The sequence below is a fragment of the Lucilia sericata genome, unplaced genomic scaffold (genome assembly GCF_015586225.1).
Source record: "Lucilia sericata isolate MDLA Ls3-8-SP2 unplaced genomic scaffold, ASM1558622v1 Contig000045F_arrow, whole genome shotgun sequence".
NCBI classification, from domain to species: Eukaryota; Metazoa; Arthropoda; class Insecta; order Diptera; family Calliphoridae; genus Lucilia; species Lucilia sericata.
The window spans coordinates 1,047,906-1,067,500 of record NW_023994083.1 but is presented as its reverse complement, the minus strand read 5'-3'; the positions used below and the strand labels follow the sequence as shown (position 1 = coordinate 1,067,500).

Genomic DNA, 19,595 nt, shown 5'->3' with positions numbered 1-19,595 from the left:
AATTTTTGAAGATTTGATTTTTGAGCAGTTCTGAATCCGAGTCTGTATAAACCACAAAAATTATTTAGTGTAGTGTATTTGATCTAGGCCTAAGCAATGGGATTTCACTATGAATATCAAAATAATAGAGTTTAATTACATTTATAAAAAGCTTTTATCAGAAGAAATACTGAAATAACTATTACATTTAAATTGTTTCTAACCATAAATGTGAGAAATATCTTTGCGAGAACCATTTCGGTATACAAACAGGGCTGTCAGACATTCAGCTCGAAATAGATTGAAACCCGTCGTTATTTTATTTTCTACATTGGTTCTAGGCCCGTTATCTCAACCTCCGGATGTCGTTTAACCGGTAGATATTCTGACGGTTAAAATATTTTTTGTATGAAAAAAACGTAAAAAATTCGAAAAATAAATTATTTTTTAATAAACTTCCTAGACGATAGTGAAGAATGTGCCTCCGACACAGTTTTTGTCATTATTAAGCCAAGTAGACAACACTGAATTGTTAAAAAAGTACCAAGATTAAAAAATATTAACAAAATCTATGAACATCAGACTAGAAATTTCTTGAAGTGAAATCTTGGGGAATTTATTTTTTGTTTAAATGTACTTTTAAAAAAAGTCGTGTTCCCTAGTAATTCAGATTAAAGTTAGAATTCTCAACAAAGCTTTACTACGAAAAAAATTTTGTAATAACCAGGAAAATCAAAAATATATTCTATATAAAGTGTTTTACGTGGCTACATATTCAGCTGTAATATCAAAACATTATATTATAGTTCTATAATTAAAACAACAGAGGCAAAAACAAAATTAACGCTTAGAAACACAATCTATCCCAAAAGCTCTATTTAATTTAAGGAATAACAAAAATAATGCAAAATCTCTTTTTGTCTATGGGCTAAAGTTGAGTTGAACATTTTGAACTGATAATTTTTTATATAATATTAAATTTTAAATGTTCAAAAAGGGTTATTTTTTATATTTAGAATAACATTTTTTGTTATGATATTCCTTAAATAACAAAGAGCGTCATTTAAATTGATATTGCTTTTTTTTTTTTGAACACTTGGGTAATTTTGTTCCCAAGTGCTTTAAAGGAACAGTAAAGAATAAATGCGTATTTGACAAAAAATACGGGGGATAGAAAATACCTGGATTTACTACTTGAAAAAAGTAAATTGGGACGAAAATATGGTAATGCAAGAATAATCTTTGTGACGAATGAAGTAATTGCATATAAATTTTGTATTAAAAATACTATATATTGATACCCTATGTACAAAAGTGCTAAATCAATCAAAGTCTAGTTTTAAGAGAGCAAAAACTATTTAATTCGAGAAAAATTGCGTTATTAACTAGACGTTTTTAATAATCTTACTAATTTATATTTATGAAAACTTTTATCACGTGTTAGCGATTTTTGGTCGACAAAAAAAAAAACAAATCTTTGTTATAAGTTAGCATGATTTTTATTATGAAATAACTCCCCAATTTAAAAATGAAATAAAGCCCCATCGAAATGAAATAACTCCTTAAATTAAAATGAAATAACTCCCCATTTTTGGGGATTTATTTCATATGAAACAAATCCCTAACTTTAAAATGACATAAGTTCCCATTTAAAAATTCGAAATCTGAAGATTAAAAAAAATAACAAATTATATTATAAAAAGTAGGTCGCGCATACTTTCGAGTGGGACTCCAAAGTTTCATACATTTCAGATTAATCGCTGAATAAAGATTTCCTAAATAGCAGGACAACGGCCGGGCGCAAAGACTTTTTCCTCTATGATATGTCCAACAACGGCTTCGCTTAATAAATATTTCCTAAATAGTCGGCCTATGTCCGGACGCAAGGATTTACCGCTCTATATTATGTCCAACACCGGCTTTGTTTAGTAAAGATTTCCTAATAGCCCACCTAAAGCCGAACGCTCTTGATACACGGAGAGTGTATTCTTAGCGAAGCCGGTGTATAATATTCTCCAGAGGAGAAAACACAGGCGCCCCACAGTGATTCGTTTTCATACATTCATTGGACAAAAATAGAAGGATTTATTGTGGGGTTTCGAAATTTGGCTCATTGTTGTAAATTGGAATAGTTAAAAAAAATTGGTCAAGGATTCATATACTTCCCATAAAATAAAATTCTGAAACTTTCTAATAATTATATATAAATAATCAGGATTCAATATGTTGGTTTTGGTGTCATATATCCTTTTTACTAAAAACGCGTTAAAATCTTAAAAATATAAAAAATATTTGTGTGTAGTTATGTTTATGTATTGATCCAACATACGCAAATGTCCATACCAAAATTTATTCAATTCGACAAAGTAATACAGAAATTTTCGCAAATACAGTTTTCTCTATACTAGGAATTGTGCTCTAGTATAGTGTACGAATAATATCCCAGCAAAAACTCGGTAACGGGTTGTACTTCCATAACCATTTACTTTTCAATGACTACTACTTACCGCCTGCATTACTTATAGGTACTCTTGTAATGACATTCTTATAATCTGATATAAGAATTTCGGCTTTGTCATTTTGTTTACACATTTTATTTAATTGCTTTTTAAGAATTGTGTTTTACAAAAAATAAAACAAAATTAGATTTGTATTTGAAAACCATTATTTGACGCGCAATAAATTAGCTAAGCGGTGATGCAGCGAGTAGAACATTTTCCTAGCAAACCGAAGTCCCTGGTTCGTATTCTAGCTGGCTCTTTTTATTATTAAAAAATAAAACAACTTACTTAACAACTTCTTAGTAAGAGAAATTGCAAGTACTTCTTAAACTCCCTATTTGTAAGCGAGCGTGGATGTACTTGCCTCCAATGACATCACTGTGTTAAAATAATGACTTAAAATGCTAATCAAGAAGTAGTTGGTTCTGTTCTCTCTTGTTTTCAATTAACAACCTAATGGTCTTCAATAATGAGTAAAAAAAATTAAAAATATTTACTAACTTTTTACCATTTATTTCATCAAACTTTGTGAATTTGAATCAACAATTTTTAATTTTACTCTCGAACATATTTTTTTTATTTCGTGTGATAAAAGTAATATAATGAAATAACTCCCCAAAAATATTATTTAATTTTTGAATTTTGAGGAATTATTTCATAATGAAATAACTCCCAATTTTAAATGTGAAATAATGCCGTAAAAAGCGAATTATATCCCTATATTTCGTTGTTTTCGTGGGGAGTTATTTCATGAATGGAATAAAAATTTCTTGCAATAAAATGCGTTATTTTATAATTTTATGACATGTTTTGCTTAAAAGCAAAATTTAGGAATATTTCTTTCATGGAATCTATTAAAAATGCATTTGAAGGTAAAAAGTAATACAAGCACTTAATTTGATATCTAATATAAATATTTAGTAAAATATAAACTTGGTAATAACTTATTAATTTTGCTTTAATATTGTTATTTAACCTTTTATCACATTATAGTCATACTCACAGTACCTATAGCACGCAGTGTAGTGATGATGATTTTAATTGAATTATTTGAAAGACTTAATAACATTGTATGTACCTAAGTGTGTATGTTTATTTTATGTATGTATGTAAGTATATTAAGATGATTCAACTACGGGGTTAATTTAAAAAAATATATTTTATGTAAAACATATATACAATTTGTTCACTTTTCATGCTAAAGGATGACATGGCGTTCATAAATTTTTGTGATATTTTAAAAATCATGAAATTTTTCGAAAAATTTTTTTAAGATTTTTTGAATTTTACATAGATTTATTTAATAACTTTAAACTTTAAGCGTTTTCGAAATGTAATCTAGATCAAATTTTATTTGAGTTTTTCAAAACCAACGTTCATTCCAAAAAATGGCTTTACAAAGAAAGCATAACAGCAAACATTTTGTAGGTGAAATTGTGTAAGTATATCAGTTAAACTGAAATCTTTCTTCAATAATGGAATGAAAGTCTACTGTCAATCGGTAACTAACTCTAAGAATGTATTCGAATTCTCAATTAAAAATATTGATAAAATGTTATTACATATAAATCTTTTTGTTTTGTTTTGTGTTAAAATTTAAAAATGATTTTATTACATTCAGTTACATCATAAAATACTAATGTAAGAGTAATAGATAAAAAAATGATACAGATTGTATTATAAATTAATAACACATGTTAAAAAAATCGTTTATATGTGTAGTTTTATATAAATTTTAAAAAATGTCTATGTTTACAATAAAAAGTGAACGTCATAATTAAAACTAATTTTTCCTCGAATATTAGATAAGTAAAATTTTAATTTAAAATTTATATAAATCTGGTTTAATTTGTCAAATTGCACGTTATTTAAGCTATAGTAAAATATTCCAAGCCGTTTTCTCGAAATAATAATTTTAGAGTTATGTCAATCTTGTAAATGAGCGATATCCTTTCCATCCATTCCATTATTTTGTTACTACTTCTCTTTATTACAAAGAACTATAGTCATGAGATGAATTGTTTTTTGTTGCCATGTGGGGCACAGAATAAATGTTCCATAAAACATTCATATTTTTCTATTATATATTTATTAGACTTGCACTTAAAAGTCAAGTTATTTTGAATGGGGCTTATTTTGTTTTTATGTATCTAAATCGAAATGATTTTAAAGTCGATAAAGGGCAGATCTAATATACAATAAATATATACATTAGACTGATTCACTTTCTGTGGAAATCTTGTTATTGGTAGTGCTTTTTTGAAGCAAGCCCTTTTCATAAAATTTTAAAGTATAAGCTACAAAACTTTGCTTCTTTTCAATATTTTTAAAATCTGTAAATGCAGTTTTCTTCCTTGATTTCTCGTTTTTCAATACCAGTTATGAAACAATTTTAAAATAGCGCCTTTTGATGTTTTTCTGCTTCTCTTGTAGAATTTATTATACTTGGAAGGTTTGCGTACTATATTAGGTTCAATTTGAAATAAACTGTGCTCAATTTTGTAACTTGTAAAAAAACTAAAAACTGACTTCTTTGTAACCGGTCCAGCTTACGAGAGGTCATCGATAGACTCAAAATATTTTGGGAATCAAAATTAAACGAAACAAAGATTTTTTGAAGCTGGGTAAAAACTGAACATGTATAATCGTGTCCCCTATAGGACATTTTATTGAAAACTGCCCAGTTCATGAACCAACTAAACCCAACGAATATTTTGAGAAGGCTAACTCCAGCTCCATTTTTTGTGAGTCTATCTAATGTACATATACGATATATACTTTATTGTTTTCGAAGAACAGTTAGTCCATTAACTATTGAAATTTTTAAACTATTTGAGTATTGTTGGTAAATAAAGCCAGCAATAAAAATTATGAATAAAAAAGGACCGACTCATTGTAGGCACTGTTTCTGTATTATTTGTATATTGAATGTTTTATAGTTTTGGACGTGTGTTCAGGATATGGTTATTTTTTACTACCTGATATTGTTTAATGGCAGTGTGTAAGTAAGATATAGATGTTTGAGTAATTCTATTGATTTTTATTTCAATTCAAAAGCTATTATTCAAGGATAAGCAGCACTGTAAAAACAAATTGAAGGAAATTTCATTGAAAATATAACAAACGGTGTACATTAATTACACTGTGACAAAAACTTACATACAGTAAATATAGCAGAGTAAATAGTTCCCTATACCACTAATCACAAATATCGCGATTAAATTCAACAGAAAATATTTCAATCCATCCACCAAATTTTTTGATAAAAAACTAACGGGTGTGTTGGCATTAGAAAGCACTATACAGACAGAATAAAAATACATATGTCGGAAATAAATGTGTTATTTCGACTGGCTAAATATTGAAAAAACTATAACTTTAACAGTTTTATTTTTGAAGTTTTTTAATTACTTGTAATTGTGATTTTTTTCCTTATAATTAAATGTAATACTAATTTGTAATACCTAAATTAACTGTAATTCGTGTGTGCGTAAAAAACAATTAAAAAAATTAAAAATTCAGCTGAAATGCGGAGTTTTACTTTATAAAATTAATAAAAATTTTATTTATTATACCAAATAAGAAACATTTTACATTTAAATTGCAGTTATAGGCACACGATACCATCTTCTGTGTGCGATATACGAAACTTGATTGTAAGCAAAGTTATTTAAAAAGGTCGCATCGTGTATGCATTGCATAACAACGTTACGATTTTTTCTTCATACTTTCGATAGATGTGATCCGTTTTAATGCAGTATTTAATCCAATTTGTATTAGATTTAGCTCTGTGAAAATAAGTAGAAAAATCTTCAAAAATCTTACCTTGCTTTTTCGAAAATAATTATTTCCCGCAATCCTTTTTATTTTTTCCGTCATTTATACACTTAGCTATTAAAATAAAAAAATTTAAGGTTCTAATACATTTTAAATTATAATATTACTACAGTTAATAAAATAATGTCTTTTTGGGATTCCAATCTTGTTAAATAAATCGCCTATTTCACTGAAATTAGTAATAAAAATTAACAATTTGAGGCACACCATGCAACATCTATTTTGTATTCAGAGAAAAATACAAAACAAATTTATCATCGATGCCCCAGTTTTAAAAGGGTTAACGATTCTCGATTTCAGCAAAATATCAGAAATAACTTTTCATGGACTCGGGAATTTACTTGACCAAAATTTAGCAACAATATGCAATGGAATCATGATACATTATTTGTATTTGAAAAAAAAAAACTTATGTTTGATTGTATGTTGGTTTCATTGTTTTGTGTATTTGTGAAAAACGTATATTTGAATGTGTGTTGGTTTCATTGCCTTGTGTATTTTGTATTCTTTGTGTTTTATTTTTTTATTTCTTTATTTATTTATTTATTTTTGCTTTTGTTATTTCTAAAGTAATGTTAAAGTCGCGAAAGTAAAATAAATTGAAATTTTATAAAATTAATATTTTTTAACACACACACACGGCAAAGGGGAATATAGACAGACGTCTTACTTCTTATATTTCATATTCATATACATATATATGGGCAATCAAGTCACAATACTCAAAAATCGATTTGGATGAAAATTGCACCAAGGTTAGTACTATTGTATAGTAGGTCAGACACAAATTTTCAGCTCTATCGTTTAAGAACTGAAGGAGTTAGAGCGGGGTCAAAGTTGGACATTTTGGTCATTCAGGGTTTTATACAAATTAATGTAACTTTTCACCTATTGGTCCTAGAAAAATTTAACAAAGAAGTTCAGGGTTGGCAAATAGAATTTTCAAATTGTACAAAACTGCATTAACAATTGTACTTTTTTGATCCCACTTGTACCAAATCAAATGTTTGGGACATTTTATATCAACATGAAGCACTTTCAAAATTAACAGTTCATTTGTATTAGACATAGGTTAGTCATTAGACTTGTCAATAAACAAGTCCATTTGGTCACCAAATTGGTCCATAGACTAGAATAGACAGTATATAGCCTCCCTATGGGCTACACAAAAATTTAGTACATAAACTAGACAATAGACTATTCTAAAGACTAGTCTTATGCTTAGACATAAGAGTAGAATATTCACTAGTCTATAGATTAGAATGTTGTACATATATTAGTCCAGAAGCAAATTCACAGAGTAGTCTATAAACTAGACTTGACTCTAAAGACTAGATAATAGGATAGTCGCTAAATAACGCAAAGACTAATTCATCGACTTGTACCTAGACTAGTAAAAAGTACTTTAAAAGTCTATAGCACTTAAAAGACCCTAAAAATTATTTCAAATTTTAGCGATCGAATAAAAAAATAAACCTAAATAAATACTCTTTGTTGAAAGTTATTACAGCTTGCCTGGTTGTAATCTGTTCCAGGTTTCTCAATACGAAAGAATAAATAAGAGTTGTATTTTTCCTCTTAAGAATTTATCGAAGGACTACCTACCTTTGAACTTTGTGTCAGAAGTACAATTTCAGATTATTATTTCAAAAAGGAAATGAATTTAAAATTGTACAAAATGAGTCATTGGTGAATCATTGTACTTTCGACGATTGAATTGTACCAAGAAAAGTACAATTGTACCAAATTTGCCAACCCTGGTTACAATATAATTTAGTTTATCAATTACAAAAAAATCCATAATTTCATTGGTATTGAAAATAATTCATTCACATTTTTTTATTTTCCAGCTAGAAGATTTATTGAAAAATAAATCAATGATTTTGAATGATTAGTATAGTATAGTATAGCAATTTCTGAAATATAATCGAACATTACAGATATGCAATTATACATCATGATTCTTGATAAGTGTTTCTAAACAAAATAAAATTTCATTAAAATACTTTAGGTTTTAGGGAATATTTTCTTATTATACTACTTTTATTTGTACAATTATAATTAAAAAGGAATGTATTGTTATTGCTATATGTGTAATTACCACTGGTGTAATGTTAATGTTTTACCTGCTACGGCTACTTTTCGAAGAGAACCTCCAACCGAAATTTTTAACAATAGATGATTTTGGTTTAAAACTACCAACTGTGTCTAAGCCTGTTGATCTGTTGTCCCCAAGAATTTCGACGGAATGACTCTTATCACTTTTTTTATTTTCAGCAATATTTTTGAATGCGGTCGTTGGAACCGGCGTATGCTACCTATGTGGCCGCCACCCTGACCCACTTGCGTAGCGGCACAAGAGTACCTTTTTAAAGGCTTGTCTAAATACTTTATTGAAGATTGTGTAGAATATGGGATTTACCATAGAGCTAGCATATCCCAACCAGGTGACCACGTCGAACACCCAATGGTCTATATTGTCTTCGCAATCTCCGCATACGGTGGGCAAAAGATTCAGCACGAAGAATGGTGACCACAAGATTACAAATGTGAAAAATACCACCCCCAATACTTTAGTGGCTTTTTGTTCGAGTCGAATTATACGGCCATGGCGTGAGGAGTTTCTTGAAATCACACTGGAATTTCGAGAATGGTGTGACCTTATTGTTTGATTGCGTTGCAAAAGGCATGGTGACGAGTGGGGGGATTTGGATTTTGTTTTCATCGAACTTGCAGGAGCCATGTCGGCGGCACTGTAATTCATATTTTTATGACTTCTTAAAGTGGCCGATCTTCTCAACGGTGTCGCCGACGTAGATGTTGTTAAAGAGCCTGTTTTAGTGGGTGTTAGCAGCAAAGAAGTGTGTGCTCCACCAAAACTGGAACCCCTTCTGCGATGTCTCCCCGAATCCCACGTTACAATGGAGGCAGTTTTTGATATGCTTAATTTTCGTTTTGGTGTTTGAGGAGCAGTTAAATAGCAACCATCGCTAGTGGAGTGAACCGTCAGGGAACTTGCCGAATGATTGCAGTTCAAGATGGGGACAGTATGTGGACTTAAACTAGATGTTGTTGTAGTGTTAGTTAAGACTAAACTGCTCTCATCTCCTGTCGATGTAGTTACAATGTCGCTGGGCGATGTTGTTGTCATCCTGAAAGTGGTTGGTATAATTTTAACTTCTGCCGGCTTTAAGCAGTTCTGCAGGGGTTTGTTGCCAAAATACGGACACGTGCATATAGGAGGCAACTGAAGAAATTCTGAATCATTGTCTTCGGCTGAACATTTTTTGTGTTTTCCACTGTCTTTACCATCCACCTCAGAATCGGAGTAGTATGTTTTATTTGGAGAACTCGTTGTCTTTGTAGACAGCAGCTCATCGGAGGAGTTCTTTGTAAGCGATGTAGTCGATTGTCGTGCTAATAAAATATTTTTTGGTAAACTATAGAAACGATTTCGTCTTTGTGGCAATGGAGTAGTTGGAGTATTAGGTGGTGGTATGTGAGCTGCCATAGAAGCTCTTCTTTTTTTAGTAAAAATATATTTACAGCTTCCGGACACCGGCGATAAGGACCTTTAATGAATAAAAAATATCGTATACATTTTAATTATTCATTGTTTTATCTGTGAATTTCTTAGTTTTATCAAATTAAAATCAGCAGATTTTTAGCCTCTTTTCTCAACAATAATTCAAAGAGTGTTTTCAATTATAATAAATATAAAAAATATCAATAAAATTACTTGATACTAAAACGTTTTATAACTTTTGTAATTATGCGTTCATCCTGAAAAGGAAAATAAAAGGACATTTCATATTGTTTTTTTTTTTCTTTTGCAAAATGAAAGAAACCCCAAAAGGAAGGCAGGCTCCAGCGAACTTTACTTCCCCCTCTCGCCATTTCAGCATTCAGTGGTTTGTCGCGTCAACACAATTTAATTCCGTGAACAAATCATTTTTATAAAAAAGAACAAAAGAAAAAATTAAAATGGTAAATGGAAAAAGTGTACAAAGTCATCGACGACTTTTATGTTTTTATTACTTATTATTCTTCTTTATTTTGTGAAAGTTCTCTTTTTATGATATTTCAACATGGGCACCTCTTTTTCTTTTTTTTTTAATAAATTCTTTGTTATTGTTCAACAATTTATGTGGAAACGGATGTTGGTTTAATGCAACAAAAGCTTTAAAAATCAGAGGACATTATGCTATGTACATATATTGTACGAAAACTTTCTGAAAAAGATTTACTTTCTGAAAAACATTTAAAAATACTCCACACTTTTTGAAAGGAATAACAATCAATGTTTATTGACAGGTACAAAATCCTATTTTACTTTAACCTTCACAGTTTATAGGTTAACATAATCCGATTTTACTAAAAGTTTTTATGCATTTTTCTTATATTTGGACTAAAATAATTTGATAAGGTTTTATTTACAAAATATAATAGCAAATTATTACGACTAATTTTTCAAAATATTACCAACAAAATATTTTCTTCGAAATATTCTAAATTCAAATCACATGTACCGCTAATATATGAAAAGTAACGAACTAATTTTTATACCTTTTATTATCCATAATTCATATAAAGATCTCGCAAAAAAAATAAAATTAGCATAACAATATATTTATTCATTTGAAATTGAAATGTTTAAACTGTCATCTGGAAAATGTACTCAAATAAATTTTATTTAAACATAAACCCATCCACAAAATCGGTCAATATTTGACCCTAGCCACCATTTAAAAATCTCTTTTAGAATTTTTCACTGAAATCATCACTGAGTCGCCCCCTTCAGAATATGACTTAATTGTCCAAAAATCGCTTAAAAAGACTAACGTTGCGACAAAATTTTGCATAAATAGATTTTAGGAAAATTTTATGAGGATCGCTCCATATTTCCCCAAGCTTCTGGAAAATTAGTTTTTCATCAATCAATTGCTTAAATATGATCTCGGTTATGAATAAAAATTCTTAAATAAAAAAAAAAACAAGTAGTAAATAAAAAAAAAAAACAAGTACACTACTGAGTATGTTAAAAATATGGATTATTTTTAATAATAAAGCATTTTAGTAGTTTACCTTAATTCTGAAATATTTTAACAATTTGTTGAAAAAAGTGATTAGAGTGTTTATTAGTGAATTATTGACTTTCAAGTCATTTTCTGAAGGGGACTTTGTATGGGAGCTAGGGTCAAATAAAGTCCGATAATTACGAAAATCGGTAGTATTATTAAGGCGTATATAGAAATAAGTTTTAACGATACTACAATATTTAACATAATTATAAACTCAAAAGCTCTTTTCGGAGGGTAGGGTTGTATGGGGACTAGGTGAAATAATGGACCGATTTCAACCATTTTCGTCGTTGGACCGAACCACACGTATGGTCCAAATTTCATCAAAATATCTTGAAAATTGCGACCTGTACCTTGCGCACAAGGTTTACATGGACAGCCAGCCGGACGGACAGACGGAAATTGCTTAATCGACTCAGAAAGTGATTCTGAGTCGATCGGTATACTTTAAGGTTTAGGACCAATATTTTTGTGCGTTACAAACATCAGCAAAAACGTATAATACCCTCCCCACTATGGTGGTGTAGGGTATAAAAATATATATATGGCCAATTTCATGTCAAGTGACCCAACTCAAAAAATCGATTGGAAATTTTGAAATTTGCACTATGTTTAGTACTATTTGATAGTAGGCCAGACACAAATTTTCAGCTCTATCGATCAAGAACAGGTATTTTTTAACTCAAGAATAAGATTTTTTTCAATATTTGGCACTTAATTTTCCCCCATTTTTTTAAATGGACTTCGTTGTTGTTATTTTTTTGCTCAAAAGGAAGAGCTTTAAGAGCTTTCTGGTTACTTACGAAATTGTATAACCTTTCATCTGAGCCAAAAAAGGGGATCTTGGAAAAAAACTTAAAAAAAATATATTTAAAAAAAATTAAAAAAATTTTTTTGGAAATATTGAATAAATAGATATCTCCTTTGGACAACTTTTGCTAGGACCAATTTTTTTTACATTAAAGAAGTAATGTAAATCAGACGACTAGATCTAAAGTTATTATCTTTTAAACTGTTAAAAATCAGTTAGGCCATGTTTTATAATCGATCACCCTAGTTTTTATACCCTATACCACTGTAGCACAGTGGTATAGGAAAAAAAAAAAGAGGGAAATAATTCGGTAACTTCTAAACGGTTAATCCGATTTTAATGAAATTTGGTATGCACAAAGAGGAGTTTAGGTTAGGGAAAACTCAACATCTTTTAGAAAATTTGCCTAGCACTATTATTTTCATCCATAAGGTTAACTCTTAAATTTGTTACATATATGGATGAAAATAATAGTGCTAGGTAAATTTTCTAAAAGATGTTGAGTTTTCCCTAATTAATTTGTCACTTAAAAAACATTTGTTATATATCAATGGAAAGGTAATTTTGTCTATTTTTCAAAACTGTATATAATTTTTGAAAATTAAAAAATTCGCGGAATACTTTTTTTAAAAAAAATTAAAAAATGTTTTTTATTCAGTTTTTGCGAAGATACAAATTTTTCAAATTGCAATAAAAATTTTATTTATGAATATTTTTTGATGAAATTTTACAGTTAGGTAGATTTTTTTACTCAAAATCCAAAATTAAATAAAAATTTCGAATTTTCTTATTAGAAATCCCGGAATTCCCAAAAAAGTTTTAAAAAATCCCAAAAATGGGATTTTTTGGTTTTTTGCCTATTATATCCATACCAGGGGCGGGGTTATCGAAACCCGTTACAAAATGATTAAGAACTTATTGGGTCATATAAAACAGGTCACTATAATTTGATATCGACTATGCGATTTGAGAATTTTTGCTCAAAATTTAATTTTCCATAAAAAATAGGGTTTTTTTGGATGGACCTGGTCCCCTCGGTATCAAAAATTTTTAGGTTTTGTTTCATTTATCGTATTTTATGTAAAGTCAGCTTTCCAAAAAGTATAAATTCTATATACATCTTCTTAGAAACTTTTTAGATAACTTAAAAAGAAAAAGATACTTTTTTCCCAAAAAAATGACAAAAAATCGCCTTTTTTTAATTTTTTAAATTTAAATGCCTATAACTTTGGACTCAGTCATGATTTTTACATAATTCTTTCACTGCTTGGTATATAAACTTGTTGTTAAGCAAATAAAAAAAAAATGGCGAAAATCGGAAATATTTGGACCTGCTATTATCAAAAAAACTAAAGTAAGGACGGTAAAAATTTTAAAATTTTAATTTTCAAATGCGAATATCTCCTAAACTATAAGAGATAATTTACTGCTATGACAACATTTTTTATAGTGCTCGATGAGGAGATTCTATATACGAAATTTTTTTTAAATCGGAACTCAAATGAAGAAATAGGATCGTTTTAAAAATTTAACATAGCCGAGGTGTCCTAATTTGAGGACCCCCCGCCGGGCACCTGGTTGGCCTATAAGGTCCAAATTCAAAACCTAAACTCGACAACACCTCCTCTTTGTGCATACCAAATTTCATTAAAATCGGATTAACCGTTTAGAAGTTACCGAATTATTTCCCTCTTTTTTTTTTCCTATACCACTGTGTGTAGTGGGGAGGGTTTTATGCAATTGTGCTGATGTTTGTAACACCCAAAAATATGGGTCATACACGCACCCTAAAGTATACCAATCGGCTCAGAATCACTTTCTGAGTTGATTTGCCTGACCCTCTGTGTGTCCATGTAAAGCGTGTGCACACGCTACAGGTCGCAGTTTTAAAGATAATTTGATGAAATTTGGCACATACTCTTCTTTTGACCCATGGACGAAAATGGTTAAAATCGGTCCATTATTTCGATACCCCCAATGAATAACATTAATGTAGAAATAAATTCCTCTATCAATATTTATAAGGATAGACCCATATTTACCCTTACTCTTGCTATATACATTCTTACTTATTATATGTAAATGATACAGAACACTCACCGCTTTCGTGTTCTAAAGTCCTGTGAGAAAGTCATGACTGTTAGAAATGGTTTTGTAGGGTTTGTTAATGATGACGAAGTAGTAATTGCCCGATACTCATGGTTTTTTATGAACTTTGGTTTGTCTACTAAATTTAGATCATGTTGTTCTTGATGTTTCGACGACCGATGTCCGGTGGATAATTGTTGTTGATTTGTGCTCGTGTGCAACTGCAATTGGTTATGTACATTTTGGTGATGTTGATTGTGTAGCTCGAATTGTTGGTGATGAGGTAAAGAGTATTGCTGCAAAGAGTTTTGTTTTTGTAAAGGCATGTGTGGAAAAGACAACAAATATCCAGTTGATAATTCGGATTTGGTAGGGGATGTTGTTGAAGAAGAAGCTACAGATTCTAAACCTCTCGATAGTTTAAGCATTTCTGCCCCAAATTGTTGCAATGCAGTCATTGTTGTATGTTTTGTTTCAGGTACACTGAAAATATAGATTACAGAATTCATTAATTGCTGAAAATTGCAAATAAATCATTTTGAAAATATATATACAAATATAACAAAATATTAAATATTACCTTGACTCCGGTAACCACAGTTCATGATTATCTAATGTTGATAATTCTGTATCTGTTGAGTTTGCCGAATGAGCATGTGCCACGGCTGTAGTAGTATTGTGGCCTGTTTTTAAAAGACGTCGCCATGTACAACGTCTTTCTGTAAATGCACGTTTTATAAACATGAATAATGCCATTTGAATGAAGTTGTTTAATACAAAATCTTTAATATTTATTGAAAAACAAAAACTTAATTACATACATATTTTTTTTTTTTTTTTTTTGAAAATCGAAATAGCGGAGTCGATTAAGCCATATCCGTCTGTCTGTACAAAAAAACAATACCCATCTCACCAAAAAACTTTTTGAAGGCATACATATATGATAGAATTATTGAAGATTTAGATCCCGAAAATTCAGAAAATTGATTTCAACAAACAGACGGACATAGCTTAATCGATTCCACTATCTATAAAGGTAGAAGTATACAACACGCATTGTTCGCAGCAACGCGTTATATACTTTGCCAGAAGAAGTAGAAGTACATAGTTTATTTTTATTTAACCGTTACATAGTGGCATAGAAATAAAAACGAGGGAAATAATTCTGTAACTTCTAAACGGTACATGCGTACAGAGGAAGTGTTGTAGGTTTAAGTTTTACCTATAAATTATCTATTATACCTTAGCAGATATTCGCATCTGAAAATTAATTTTTCAAATTTTTTACCGACCCTTTTCGATCAAAATATTTCCCCGATTGATTTCTATATGGATTTCTTTAATCAGGCCATCTAAGTTCAGAAAAAATCTTGGACGTCATTTTTTAATTATTCATTTAAGAAAAAATATTTAATATTTAGAGTTTTAGTTATTTTTAATAAGAAATGTATGGGTCTTCTTCACAACTTTTTAGCAATGGTTTTCACGACACAAAAATATTAAAAATTCCTCTGGGACTGAAGTTTTCTTAACTGTTTTACTGACGCGGTGTTTATCAGACACCATGTATGTATGTATGTATGTATGTATGTATGTAATGTATGTATGTATGTATGTATGTATGTATGTATGTATGTATGTATGTATGTATGTATGTATGTATGTATGTATGTATGTATGTATGTATGTATGTATGTATGTATGTATGTATGTATGTATGTATGTATGTATGTATGTATGTATGTATGTATGTATGTATGTATGTATGTATGTATGTATGTATGTATGTATGTATGTATGTATGTGTGAATGTAGGTATACATAATATTTATTATTTCTTATAACATACGATGTTAAAAATATGTGAAAAATAGCAAAATAACGTAAAACATTCTAAGCCGCTTTGCAAATGTTGTAAAGGAGCGATATACATATGTATGTATATTCTTAGTATTTACATATATTCTGTACACTTACCCAATGCTGGTGTTTGCCCCAACCATCCACTTGCCCAACCGGGTGTTGCAGTTTGATTGGTTCCACCAAGATTCTGACGTTGCTGTGCCAGTAACCTCACAGTCAGACAATAAGTTAGCAGCATGACACCCAAGGGAATATAAAAGCAAACTATCGATCCTACTAGTTTGTACACGGGATCTGGTATCTGACATGTACCATTAACCAATACAGAGGCATGATTCTTAAAAAAAAAACAATATTATAGATACGTATTTAATATGCAGAATATATCGAACACCCAGTACAAAAGCGACTTAATTCAATTTTTTTTTTTTTCAGAAAAGGAACAAATTTCTTACAAATTCTGAAACATAACGAAAGACATAACGTTTTCTTTCCTTCAACAGTTAACAGCAACAAAATACACTGACATTTTTTAGAGATAAACAAGTATCTTGTGTATAGTTTAAGGCTTAAACTTAAGGCTTAAAGAATATAAAGACGTACAATTAAAATTTTGAGTTGAGTCACTTTTGTACTGGGTGTGCGATATATATACCATATATAGACGAAAAATTGTATTACAAACGGAATGACAAATTTATATATACCCTTCTCACGATGGTGAAGGGTATAAAAAAACGATTTTACACATATACACAAACTAAACACATGTGTACATAAATAAAATAAATGTAAAACCAAAAAATTATAAAATAAACAAAATCTTCAGCGTACAAACAAATCAATACTAAACATGAGTTAGGTTAAAAACAAACAAAAAACTTTGAATTCCATTATTTTGTGGTTAATATAATAAACGAATAAGAATCAAAGCATAAACCTTCAAAATTCATACGGTCGAGTCGAATTATGTATGTATACATTTATATGCCATATTACTGCCTCTACATACGTACTTATTTCAAACAGACATACATACATATCGTCATTTAAAATACAAAATAACATATCATGAAAAGAGCTTAATTCGAATATTTATTTGATTTCTAACGATAAATAACTTTAAAAAAAACTTTTAATTTCTCAGCAATTTTTCCCTCTCACCTCACAATTTTCAAAATGATGATACGTTATTTTGCATTTTCTAATGACTTTAAATATCACCAAAAAATTAGCTTGCTTTTAGAATTTCCACCAGTGTAACCCCACTGTTTCCATGTGATTTAAAGTGTGAATTTTGGTTTCTACGCTGTTATTTTAAATATCGGACTTTATAATATAAGTTCCAGTCTTTTTTATTTAGTATGGCCGACAAATAAATAATAATTCATTATTGTACACCGAGAATTCCCAAAATAAGAATATAAGCTTATTCAAGTGCTCTGAGACTCGTTAATAGCCTGGGGAATTTTTAATAACTTTAAAGTTTTCCATGTATTTACAGTACCGGCACAAAAAATAGAAACAAGAAAATTTTTTAGTAGAAAATCGTTTTACTGTCAATCTATATGTTAGAATTTGATTATTAATACCTCAAATGAAAGCTGTTTATGTATACTTTTTGCTTCGAATTTTTATATTTAAGTTCGTTTTATTAGCAATTTATTGAGTATTTAGAACCTAAAAGCTGAGTCTCACTTCCAATATATCTTAAATAACATTAATATGAAATCAAATAAATTAATAAAAGCCTTAAAATTAAGAATTACCCATAAAACTATTACTAATATTAAAAGTTAAAAATATGCTAAAATAAGTTAAATTTAATACAGTTAGATCCTAGTAAAAATGTCTCGAGTCCAAAAACTATAATACCTGAGTAACAGCTGAACGTATCATAAATCATTAAATTCTGGCATATACATAGTTTGAAAGAAATTTGATTTTCTACTGAAATATAATACATGTTAGAATAAATAATTTTTATAAAAGGTGTCGATTTGTTTAGGATGAACACTCTACATCAGGTTTCTTAAAACAGAAAATATCACAACTATTTTGTTTTTGATTACCTTCATAATCAATTATTCGTGGTTTCATTAAATTAATCGGATAATTTCAAATTATTTAAGTGGTCGAGTATTTTTACATATTTTACATATTTACCTTTGAATACATTAAACTTAATGGTAAACTCATGGCAATAGATAGTAACCAGACGAATACAATTTTTAGAGTTACACGCCTCCGTGTCTTGTTTCGTCCAAAGCGCATCGGATAACGAAGAGATAAATAGCGGTCAACCGAAATGGTACATAAATGCATAATACTGGCAGTACAAAACAGCACATCTAAACAAATCCACGTCAGACAGTGCTCTGAGCCCAAAGGAAAGTAGCCTGAAATGAATATAAATAAAAACACCACAATAAAAAAATCACTAAATTTCAGTGACATAACGGTCATTAAAATGTTGATTATCTATAACACAAAAATATTGGTTTCTATACATCTTATATATATATATATATATATATATATATATATATATATATATATATATATATATATATATATATATATATATATATATATATATATATATATATATCGAAATAACCCTTACAACAGTAAAACATTGTCTTAAAATTATAAATGTGCAAGAATATACACTTAAGGATAAAATATGCTTTAAAAACCAATGTCAAATTTCCTAAATTTTTCTGAAACGTCAATGGGACGCACAATAAAAATTAGGCATATTTGGATTTCCCAGAGAAAAAACACGTGTACAATTGAGTTTGTTTTAACTTTAAGTTCATGTAAAACATATGATAACTGTTTTCTTAAATTTTATTTTCAAGTTTGTGAGTGTTTAAATATTTCCCTGCATGTGGTTGTTTTAATGACAAATCACTAACAATCTGAAAAATAAAATTTAAATAAAAAAATATTACAAAGAAAATTTATTTTTAGTGAGGAAAAAAGGTCGTAACATGCATTTGACATGTTTTTAAACAATAATTGGAATAAGAACACCAGCACAATAATATCTCAGAGGTGTTGAAACAAAAACTAAATTTATTTCATGAACTCATGAAGTTTTATCATACTACTTAAGTAGAAAAATAAGCTTACATATATGTGTGTATTATGTATAAATACAGTCGATTTCCGGTTTAGCGAAAGATCTAATGTCAGGAGTATTCGTAAAATAATAACTAACCGTAATGAGAAAGTATTTTTTAATGCACACATAAAGTGTGTTACCATTTATTTGAATTTTTTCTTAGAATGAAAAATATAGAAATTAGTGTTTTTCATTACATTCATTTCAGATTTTAATTTGTTACGAATTGGCTTAATTTTGAATTAATTCCTTTCACAACAAAGATAATTGAATGAAATTTGAATCAATTCAAATGAATTTGCCAA

At 29.2% G+C, this 19,595-nt stretch overlaps 2 protein-coding genes across 4 annotated transcripts in view; one reads left to right on the top strand and one right to left on the bottom strand.

The window, feature by feature from the left end:
* Positions 1 to 19,595, top strand: part of LOC119615002 (putative odorant receptor 85e) — a 206,978-nt gene that overhangs the window by 11,257 nt on the left and 176,126 nt on the right. The gene's annotated exons all lie outside the window — the stretch shown is intronic.
* LOC119614940 overlaps positions 8,263 to 19,595 on the bottom strand; it is a 42,593-nt gene continuing 31,260 nt past the window's right edge. For 2 of the 3 annotated variants that reach the window (XM_037971044.1, XM_037971037.1), the window contains 5 exons: positions 18,327 to 18,559; positions 16,275 to 16,497; positions 14,878 to 15,016; positions 14,310 to 14,780; positions 8,632 to 9,889 (listed from right to left, as the gene is read on the bottom strand). In XM_037971044.1, the coding sequence (XP_037826972.1) occupies positions 8,632 to 9,889; positions 14,310 to 14,780; positions 14,878 to 15,016; positions 16,275 to 16,497; positions 18,327 to 18,559 (2,324 nt within the window). Of the gene's footprint in view, positions 9,890 to 14,309; positions 14,781 to 14,877; positions 15,017 to 16,274; positions 16,498 to 18,326; positions 18,560 to 19,595 lie in introns of all 3 variants that reach the window. The other variant, XM_037971031.1, reaches the window with a different exon arrangement.